The following is a 10,598-nucleotide window of genomic DNA, read 5'->3' as shown; positions in this document are numbered from 1 at the left end:
AATTAGATGACTTTTATATCGTACTCTAATTGTTTTTTTTATAGCATATGCGAAGAATTATTGCATGTGTTTTCAATTGTCAAAAAGGGAAAAAAGGATCTCTGAGGGGGTAGTTTTTTTCTTTTTTCTTCAGATAATGGAGTAGTTCATTGACGAACAAATCACATTACCTTTATTTACTATAGAATTCAAAAGCCTTAATAGTAATTGATATACTGTCTCTCCTTTTATGTGTAAAAAAAGAAAAGAAAAAGATAAATATCTGATTTTCCAGCAAGATACTCTCTTTATATCAAAATATATGAGGATTGAAATTTAATTTACGATCTCAATTCGGATACTGATTTATTAATTTCTTACCGTTTATTTACAATTAAAAGTATTAAAACACATTTATGAAAGGATTATGATACTTCGTCCATGTATGACTTGACACATTCCTTAAAAAATATTAGATAAAATAATAATTTAATTATATTATCCCTAATTATTTTAAGAAGAGTATAAATAACTAAGTAAACACTCTTTTTACGTCGAGGGAGTAACATATAAGGTGTAACGAAGAAAGAAAATTGCATTTGTTTCCAACTTCCAATCCCAAAGTATCTGCAGAGTATGGAAATGGAAAAAAGAATTTTATTTTTAAAAGCATATATAAGTAACTTGTCTGCTAATCACGTGCCACCCGCGATTACGATATCCCAACACCCCCCGAATATATCTCTAAATTTCAAAATTCAAAACTCCCCCTAATAAACAAAACATTTCCCTCACCGTTACATTTAACCTCCGTTTACTCGCCTATCTCAAATATATATCCACTTTCCCATTCCCAAATCAAAAATCAAAACTCAAAACTCGCTAAAACCCTAACAAAAACCACTTCAAAATGCGTGAGATATTACACATCCAAGGAGGCCAATGTGGAAACCAAATAGGAGCAAAATTCTGGGAAGTAATATGTGCTGAACACGGTATTGATTCAACAGGAAGGTATCAAGGAGACAGTGATTTACAATTAGAACGATTAAATGTGTACTACAATGAAGCAAGTTGTGGAAGGTTTGTTCCACGTGCTGTGCTTATGGATTTGGAACCTGGTACTATGGATAGTGTTAGATCTGGTCCGTATGGACAGATATTCAGGCCTGATAACTTTGTTTTTGGACAGTCTGGTGCGGGCAATAATTGGGCCAAAGGACATTATACTGAAGGAGCTGAACTTATTGATTCGGTACTTGATGTTGTTAGAAAAGAAGCTGAAAATTGTGACTGTTTACAAGGTACTTTACTTAATTTCCTTGATCTACAGATTTTTATGTGTGTTATTTGATTGACCAGACAGTCAGGTTGATTTTTTATGAGATTAGTGTCTATTGCGTTTCAGTTTTGATCTACTTTTATTTTATTAAATCAATCCAGTGGTGATTTGTTAGTAATTTTAAAATAGACTAGCAATTGCACTGGTATTTCATGTTTAATTCCAATTGTGACTGAATACAAGGTAGTTGATAAATATCTGACTCAAATTCCTTGATCTAGCAATTTCACTGTTATTTCTTGTTTATTGGTTATGTTTTATCTGTCTTATTTGATTTCTGAGACAGAGGTGATTTTTTGCTGAGATTAGCGTGTATTAAGTTATTGTGTTTGATTTCTGAGAGAGTCAGGTGAATTCTTGGTTAGATTAGGGTTTATTAAAGTTATATTGCTTTTGAATTCCGTTTTTACTAACTCTATCTGCTGGTGCTTTGTTATTATGTACTATATTTGTTTCTAATAATTTTAAAATAGATTGATTATTGTGCATCAGGAGAGTCTAGTAGAGTCAATTCCCTTGAACTAGCAATTTTACTGTTTTTTTTTTTTTGGTTATATTGAAGGGATATGTGTTTCGGTCGTTATGTTTTATGTGTCCTCTTTGATTTATGAGACAGTCAAGTGAAATTTTGGTAATATTAGTGTCTGTTTAAGTTATTGCGTTTGAATATTGATTTTACTAAATCGTTCATTCTGGTGGAGTTTTGTTAATTATATATATTTATCTCTAGTAGTATAAAATAGATATTGTGCATTTTGAAGCTTATGAGATACAATACCTCTTTGAATGAGCGTGTTGATTTAGTTTAGGTTTATTTTATTTGCGCATATGAAGGAGAATGAGTTTTAGTTCAATTTTACTAAAACAACTTTTTTCATTTTGGAAAGAAAATTTGTGTCTAACTGGCAAATTCACTAGTTTATGGAGAATAATTGAGTGATATGTTACTTAACACTGTTATTCAGGATGAATATAGTTTTCTCCTAATGGCCATACGATCATGGTTGCTTCAATGGCTTGAAACCTCTTTGCTTGGTCAATCTCTTATTTTTGGTCCAAAACCAAGTACATGAGTGCAGTTTGAATTTTAGAAAACTCGGACCATGCTTGAATGAGAGTCCGTGATCCAAATTAGATTTGGTTTATTACCGTTTAAATAAGTAAAAGACTCCGCTGTCTACCTTTTTCTCACATCTTGTGAAAACAATTTGGGCTGTAAAATACCTTGTGAACTAGTAATTAATCTGATATGTTAAGCAAATGAATATGGATTTTGTTTTTGGTTTCAGGTTTCCAGGTTGCTCACTCTCTGGGAGGTGGAACTGGATCAGGAATGGGAACTCTCCTTATATCTAAGATCAGGGAGGAATACCCAGATAGAATGATGCTTACTTTCTCTGTGTTCCCTTCCCCCAAGGTTTCCGACACAGTTGTTGAGCCCTATAATGCTACTCTTTCTGTTCACCAACTTGTTGAGAACGCAGATGAGTGTATGGTGTTGGATAATGAAGCTCTTTATGACATTTGCTTCAGAACTCTCAAACTTACTACTCCCAGCTGTAAGTTACATCTTATTTCAGTTAGCTGGTCTTTTCTTAACTAAATGCAACCTGATAGTTATGTGTTATATTTTCATTTATTTCATGTATCTTGGGTTAGTGTTATTGTCTATTTTATGACTTAGAATGTTAAAATCGCCATTTGTTTATTTATGTGCTGTAAATGTTATATGAATCATTTTTCAGTTGATTCACCCACTTGTATTTAGAATATTCACAATTCTTTGCATTCAATGTTAGGTCCAAGAACTTTTTGATTATTTATGATTCTGGTCGTATGCTCACTACGTGTCAGGGCTTGTCCTTTTTTCTCTTTAGTTGGTTTGGAAATCGCACTCACTCCTTACTATTTGAGGCATGACATTGAATTCTACTGCATGTACCATCATCATCAATATACTTGCTACAGTGGATTTTTTTGATTTATTTACTGATGGATGATGTTTGCTCAGTTGGGGACCTAAACCATTTGATTTCTGCCACCATGAGTGGTGTAACTTGCTGTCTCCGTTTCCCTGGTCAACTCAACTCTGATCTCCGCAAGCTTGCTGTTAACCTCATCCCATTCCCTCGGTTGCATTTCTTCATGGTTGGATTTGCTCCACTCACTTCTCGTGGGTCACAGCAATATCGAGCATTGACTGTTCCTGAGCTAACACAGCAGATGTGGGATGCAAAGAATATGATGTGTGCTGCTGATCCTCGTCATGGTCGATATTTGACTGCTTCAGCCATGTTTCGTGGAAAAATGAGCACCAAAGAAGTTGATGAGCAGATGATTAATGTACAGAACAAGAACTCTTCCTATTTCGTAGAGTGGATCCCTAACAATGTCAAGTCAACAGTCTGTGACATCCCTCCAACTGGTCTGAAGATGGCCTCAACTTTCATTGGTAACTCCACTTCGATTCAGGAGATGTTCCGTAGGGTCAGTGAGCAGTTTACAGCTATGTTTCGAAGAAAGGCTTTCTTGCATTGGTACACTGGAGAAGGTATGGATGAGATGGAGTTTACTGAGGCTGAAAGCAACATGAACGATTTAGTTTCTGAGTACCAGCAATATCAAGATGCAACAGCTGATGAGGAGGAAGGTTATGATTATGAAGATGAGGAGGAACAGCTAGAAGGTTGATGAATTCAGGTTGTGGGGAATTTTGAGTGCAGTTATATAGTAGTGGCTGTTAAGTTTTTCTATTCTTGTTTTGTGGTTTGGAACTTTGTTCTGTTTGGTCACCTTGGTGGCACAATTACTGATTCATTCGCATTATAGTTGGTAATGTTTCATAATACCTATGACATTGAAATCTAATGGATGCTTTGTTTTGGTCCCTATTCTAGTTCTAGATGAAATACTTCAGAAGGGGTCAATGGCTTATTTCTTGAGCAATATATCATTTTTACTTTGATTATAACTTACTAGTGTTTATTATCTGTGGTCAAATTGGAAATTGCAACAATTTCAGGCTGCTGCTTTATGTAATTTGATAAGCTGAAAGCTTATTGTCCCACTAATGTTCGAGCTAATTCATTACTCTTTACTAGCCCATATCCTGGTTCGCAGGTAAAAGCTATAGAGCTCAACTTGCATGATATGCTGTAATTGGAAGTTCAGTATCATCACGCGAGCTATATATGCGTTTGCGTTAAAATACAATTTTTTTTAATGGCTAGTTATCTCTACGTGGTTAACTCAGAGATTTCTCCCTGATGTTTGTGCCCAAGAGATGCAGACGCAAAGGATGTCCTACGTCTGGAGTAACTGAGTATCAAATTATCATGAATTACTGCTCAACAAGATAATGAAGCCAAAGATTTATCCAAACTTTGATACGTTTCGTGTCTTTGGACAAAAACAAAAAGAAGAATAATACGGAAAAAGGAACAAAATGAAGAAAATCACGGCAAAGGACTCCTCCATGTTTCTCTGCATTCGACAAAATTCATTGTAAAAATATTACTCTTTTAATAGCCACTTATACAAGGAAGAAAACTTTTAATGCTTCTACCAAAAATGATGACCTTAAAAAAAAAAAAGCCCCAAAAGAATCTACTAACAATCTTTTTAGAGGAAAGACAATTTACTAATCGGGAGGCAGTGATTCTCCGATTCTTGTTCAGGTACTTAAGTGATTACGAGCACAAGGCATATATGTTACTATTATAACAATTCATCTGCTTAAGGTACTTGAGAAACCCTGGTATATTTTTTCAAGCTCCGAACTTGGGCACTTTAGCAGTTGAGATCTGTGCAAGAAAGTGCTCTGCCACTAGTCGTCGTTGAATTTTTCCAGTTGCAGTTTTTGGAAGAGAATCAGTCATGAATACCCTTTTGGGGACCTTAAAGGCTGCCAGATTTTTCTTGCAGAATCTCAACACTTCTTCTTCATCGATCTTTGTCCCTTCTCTTGGAATAGCTGCGCAGTTTATCTGTGAAACATGAATGTATCTGAATTAGACAAAATATATTATACACAGCAGAAAATGAAATTTACTTCAATAGGTGATATTCCCACCCCCCCTGGAATTGAGACATAAAATTAGGGTCATTTTGTTACCTCTTCACCATACTTGTCATCAGGAACTCCAAAAGCAACAGCTTGAGCAATCTCTGGATGAGAAACAAGAACAGCATCCACTTCAATAGGTGATATTTTTTCCCCTGAAATTGGAAGAAGGAAAATTACAGATCAGAAACAATTCATGGGTGGCCCAAAGGGTATATGCTTTCGACCATTTTCTTACTCTCCCGGTTGCAATTTATGTGACATAGTTGGACTCGCAATTTAAGGAAAAAAAAATGAAGACTTTAGAAAATGTGGTCTTAACCATATATATGCCATAACAATTACATGGTTGTAAAAGCTTCTTAGCAAGGGTAAAATGCAAGGTTTAAAATTTAATTATTTGAATATGTATCAATTTGCATTCTTTTTGAAATGGACAAATAAAGAAATAGCATCACATAAATTAGAACGAAGGGAGCAGTTTCCTCTTTGTATTTTTCGGCGGAGATCTTAAGAGGCCTTAGGATCTACTGAGCAAATAGCTTTCAATACAGGCTGAAGGAAAAATCTAGTTTGGCTTTTGGAAAAAGACATTATCGAATAGTCGAAAGAGTAGATGTCAATATCATGAACCTAAAATTGGGCAAATTACGAAAATTACAATGGAGAAAGGCCCCATTAAGTTGTTACATCCTACCAAATAGCATACGGGAGGTGCAAGCCAAGTTTGATGACAACTTAATTATTCTGGGACCTCAAAAGTACTAGTCAATAATCCCAAATAATAATAGATACACGGTCCATACTAATGTACTCGAATATCCTCCCCAAAAATAATGACACCTTCAAGAAGGAAAGTCGATGCATTTAATTTCTTCTGTAAATTGGGATATTGACTTTTTAATATTTTAACATAGAATTTACTATAGGAAAACGCAACTTTTACGATAAATCAATCAAACCATGGCTCATTCAAGATTTTCACCGGCGTGTTCGAAAAATAAAAATTTAGTGTTTCAGCTTTGAGTAATATACTTGGAAATTTTTTAGCCATAAACTATCTTAACTCCCTTTAAATAATATAACTTTTTCTTTTCTTTTAATACAAAAAAATCAAAACATAATATCCAAGATAGCATATTCACACCAATACTAATCATCATGCATTGAAGAGAAGCACTTAATAGAAGACCAAAATCACATTGAATACTAACAAGAATTTATAAAGTAGAAATAAACATACCTCCACGGTTGATCAACTCCTTGATCCTTCCAACCAAATGCAAATATCCATCAGAGTCCAAGTATCCCACATCTCCAGTGTGAAACCAACCAAACTGGAAAGCAGATTTATTAGCCTCAGGATTATTTTTATACCCTTTAGTAACATTTTCACCCCTAATGCAAATTTCTCCCTTTGCATCAGGCCCTTGTACCACACCACTCTCATCCAATATCGCCATTTCTTGGCCCACAGGCTTCCCTACTGAGCCCGGTAAATGTGGCCCGTTTTCGGGCAATGGATTTGAGCACATCAAATGTGTGGCTTCTGTCATTGCATATGCCTCTAAAACAGGGGCACCAAATGCTTCTTCTAGCCTTGCCAATACGGATGGTGCTAATGCAGCACTGCAACTCCTAATGAGCCGGAGTTTCGGGTAAGCAGGCTCGGGATTGGTGAAATGGCGGTCCAGTAGGATTTGATGAATGGTAGGGACCGCAGTGTACCACGTGGCGTTGTACTTGATCATGTCCGACCAGAAAGATGAAGCGGAGAATCTCCCTGAAGCAGGGAGCGTCACGGATCCTCCAGCACCGAGCGAGCTCAGTAATCCTGCAATTAGGAGCGGCAAGTGAGTGCGTAGGATTAAATTTGGATGAGCAAAAATGGGTCAAACTAATAAAATGTTCATGCCTGAACCTGTCCAAAGCTATGTTGCTCGAACTCTTCAAAAATGCAGGCGCATTTGTATCAGATTCTCCAAAAATGCACTATTTTTTAAGGATCCGACACATTTTTGAAGAGTATGAGCAACATAGGTCCAAGGTACTTAAGATGGCTCAATAACGGGTCATAATCCAACTTATCCAACATGATCTGATCTCCCCCATTTTTTGTGTTTTTTGAAAAAGAAAAGTGAAAACTACCGTATATTTCTTGAATTATTATTTTTAGTTCTTTCAGATTAAACAACTCACAATCTCCAAATATAATTTTGCATGTTCGAAATTCAGTTGCATTTTGGCCTGCTTTGATATGAAACTCATTTTGGATTCAATTTGTTTGGCCAAGTCAACAAAAGGATCATAACACAACCTGTTTAAACTTGGACGGATTGAACGAGTTACTAAAAAAAGATAAGAGTTTGTCGCATTTACCTGCAATTAATCCATGAACATGAAAGAGTGGCAACACAATGACCGTAGAGTCTGATTCAGTGAGTTTGTAAACAGATTTGATATTGTTCACCGATGATGCCAAATTGTGTTGTGTCAGGGGGACACCCTTTGGTCGACTTGTGGTGCCTGAAGTATGTAAGAAAAGTGCAACATCGGATGGTTCGTTAACGATATTGGATATAGAATCAGAATCAGACAGCGGACTGCTCGGGATGAGAGAGATATCAGAGTTTGATTGGGGTAGAGTAACAGTAATTTGAGGGATATTAAGCTTTGTCGCTGCTGCTTGAGCTGCCTCATTTCCTTCTTTTGCAATTAACAAGATTTTGGACTCGGAATCTGATAAATAAAACTCGAATTCTTCAGGCATGTATGCTGCATTTAGTGGCGCTGCTGTGGCTCGAACTCGAATCACAGCAAGAAACATAATCACAAACTGCAAGAAAATTCCACATATAGTTAATACTCCATAATTAGACATTCTTCAAGGTCGTTAAGTGTATTAAATACACAAAACAAACAAGAATGCGTAGTATCAACAAGTCGTTGTAGTATAGTGGTAAGTATTCCCGCCTGTCACGCGGGTGACCCGGGTTTGATCCCCGGCAACGGCGATATTTTTTTTTCTTAGGGTTGCGTACACTCTACCCTCCCGATGGCTGGGCGTAGGTCGTGCGCCATCCATTTTCGAGGCTAGTTTACACACTCTTTAGCTGATTTCGACTTAATGACCGGTTGATCCTGCATCGCCAGTTCTGCTTATCAAAACCTACACTCTACCCTCCCAGACCCATTTGTGAGATTATATTACTCAATTACCGCAAAAATTAAACGAACCAGTTTTATAACCACTTGACAATTTATGTTTTAGAAGCAAAAAGCACAAGAGCCGTAGATATTTCTTACATTTAATATACACTGACAGTGTAAAGAATTTGTACTCTAAATATACCTCGATAGTGTTGGGAAAGGTAAGAGCGACGACATCACGGGGCTCAACACCGGCAGCAACAAGTTGAGAAGCGGCTTGTTCAATAAGTTGATGAAGCCTTGCATGTGTCACATCCAATTTTCCTGAAACACATATCGCACGGCGGGTAGGGAATTTTTCAGCAACATGTTTTAACAACCCCGTGAGCATCAAATTACTTGCCATTTTTCAACAAATAAAACAATCTTTCAAGAGTTGATATGTTACCACAATTACAAAGAGAAATATTGAAATGAAATGAGATGAAAATTGGGCAGTGATGGGCAAGGCATATATAGAGAATTGTGGCGGCCAAAAGATGGTAAAGAAGTAGGGAGGAAGGCAGGATCTAATTTTCAGTATGCAAAGCCAGGGAAGGTAGGTATGAAAATTACAAGTGGCAAATTCTTGGAGCGTGTACACATTTTCTCGATATTCTCACCTAGGATCACTCGCCTCCGTTATAAGCTGACGGTTATGCGCTGAATCCATAATAACACAGTATTCCCTCCGTCCCAATTTATGTGTCATTTTTTATTTTTCGAGAATCAACTTAATTAAACTTTGAAGCTAAATTGAAATCGATTAACTTAATATTTTAAGATTAAAATTTATATATTTGAAAATTATATGAAAAGTAATACATGTTGCAATTTTTTTCATATCAATTTGGTGAAAGATACATCTTAAAATATAGGTCAAAGTTCATGCAGTTTGAATCTCGAGAAGTGAAAAGTGCCACATAAATTGAGACAGAGGGAGTAATATCACAACGATTGTTGAGGATTAACGTAAGATCAAGGTAGAGCCAGAAGATATATGAGTTCGGCAACTTTAGTTTAAATTTTGTATTTTCGAGTAGAAATTTACTAAATATGTACAGAAATTAATTTAAACACTCAATTACAAACATTAGACATTGTTATTCTTTTTTTTTTTTTTTGATTTTTTTACTGGTGTCCGATATTCGCATTGGAGCTTGACTAAGTTCGAATTCGTGTCGCGTGGGGCCCAAAAACACTCTTTATCAATAATTTTTTCATACCTAAAGTTCGAACTCGAGACTTCTGATTAAGAGAGAAAATTTCATCCGCTCCAATACATACATCCTTTAGTGGTTTAGACATTGCTATTTAAAAATTTAGAACCTAATTGTGACTCCACACATAAAATGAGATGTGAAAGCAAATTGGGCTAAAGTGATTGGGTAAAGATGAAAGCGTAAAAAAGTTGGGGCGACAAAAGCCTTCTCGAAAAGACCAACTCCAAATTGGCTTCTTTCCATGCAAGTTGAAAATTGTTTTGTCTGGACTCTGGACTAAAGGGAAGAACAAGGATTTCCGCCGAAGAACCTCGCACCCACGGAGCTCAAAGAATTAAAATGTTCATTATCCCTTTTGTTTTATTTTATATTACACTTTTTCTTAATTTAATTAGATATGAGATTTAAGAAAATAAAAAGATTTTTGAATCTTATGGTCTAAAACTAAGAATGTGTGTAATATATTCAGATATCCTTTGAATTTTGGGGTCTTAAACAATCCAAATAGAATATTGGATTAACATGTTACCAAATATAGAAGAAGACATTTTTTTAGAATAGACTAAAAATGAAAGAAGACACTTACATTGAAACGGAGAGAATAATATATTTCAAACGAGAATAACATTTTTTATATTTGGAATTTTTTGACTTTTTAATTTTATCGTAATGGCATGCTCTTGTAGCAATAAAAATTACTACTTATAACAAAGGGAAATCTAAAGATTTTGTAGTCATTTAGTTAGATTCTAACTAATGGTTAGGTTTTCCTTTTGACTTTCTTAGCCTATTCTCATTTTCC

At 35.7% G+C, this 10,598-nt stretch overlaps 2 protein-coding genes and 1 non-coding gene across 3 annotated transcripts; 2 read left to right on the top strand and 1 right to left on the bottom strand.

Moving 5' to 3' along the window:
* Positions 1–822: 822 nt before the first annotated feature.
* Positions 823–4,212, top strand: LOC132639267 (tubulin beta-8 chain). Its single transcript, XM_060355731.1, has 3 exons — positions 823–1,283; positions 2,611–2,880; positions 3,333–4,212. Exons 1-3 carry the CDS (start codon positions 890–892, stop codon positions 4,010–4,012), a joined length of 1,344 nt encoding a protein of 447 aa, XP_060211714.1. The 5' UTR covers positions 823–889; the 3' UTR covers positions 4,013–4,212.
* Positions 4,213–4,767: 555 nt separating this feature from the next.
* Positions 4,768–9,179, bottom strand: LOC132639259 (probable CoA ligase CCL9). Its single transcript, XM_060355721.1, has 5 exons — positions 8,737–9,179; positions 7,764–8,220; positions 6,628–7,218; positions 5,436–5,539; positions 4,768–5,307 (listed from the first exon to the last, which is right to left on the bottom strand). The coding sequence occupies exons 1-5, from the start codon at positions 8,938–8,940 to the stop codon at positions 5,089–5,091; spliced, it is 1,575 nt and encodes a 524-aa protein (XP_060211704.1). The 5' UTR covers positions 8,941–9,179; the 3' UTR covers positions 4,768–5,088.
* TRNAD-GUC (transfer RNA aspartic acid (anticodon GUC)) lies at positions 8,327–8,398 on the top strand. The gene has a single exon. It is a non-coding gene; the product is annotated as a tRNA-Asp (tRNA).
* Positions 9,180–10,598: the final 1,419 nt, after the last annotated feature.

The sequence above is a fragment of the Lycium barbarum genome, chromosome 1 (assembly GCF_019175385.1).
Source record: "Lycium barbarum isolate Lr01 chromosome 1, ASM1917538v2, whole genome shotgun sequence".
Classification (NCBI taxonomy): Eukaryota; Viridiplantae; Streptophyta; class Magnoliopsida; order Solanales; family Solanaceae; genus Lycium; species Lycium barbarum.
The sequence above is the reverse complement of the archived record's forward strand: the minus strand, read 5'-3'. Positions and strand labels throughout refer to the sequence as shown.

Excerpts from the sequence above, each read along its gene's own strand:
- LOC132639267 (XM_060355731.1), top strand. The coding sequence starts at position 890 with ATGCGTGAGATATTACACATCCAAGGAGGCCAATGTGGAAACCAAATA. Across the intron at positions 1,284-2,610 it reads AAATTGTGACTGTTTACAAG|GTTTCCAGGTTGCTCACTCT; the intron begins GTACTTTACTTA and ends TTTTGGTTTCAG. Across the intron at positions 2,881-3,332 it reads CAAACTTACTACTCCCAGCT|TTGGGGACCTAAACCATTTG; the intron begins GTAAGTTACATC and ends ATGTTTGCTCAG.
- LOC132639259 (XM_060355721.1), bottom strand. The coding sequence starts at position 8,940 with ATGGCAAGTAATTTGATGCTCACGGGGTTGTTAAAACATGTTGCTGAA. Across the intron at positions 8,221-8,736 it reads CCTTTCCCAACACTATCGAG|TTTGTGATTATGTTTCTTGC; the intron begins GTATATTTAGAG and ends ATTTTCTTGCAG. Across the intron at positions 7,219-7,763 it reads TGTTCATGGATTAATTGCAG|GATTACTGAGCTCGCTCGGT; the intron begins GTAAATGCGACA and ends TCCTAATTGCAG.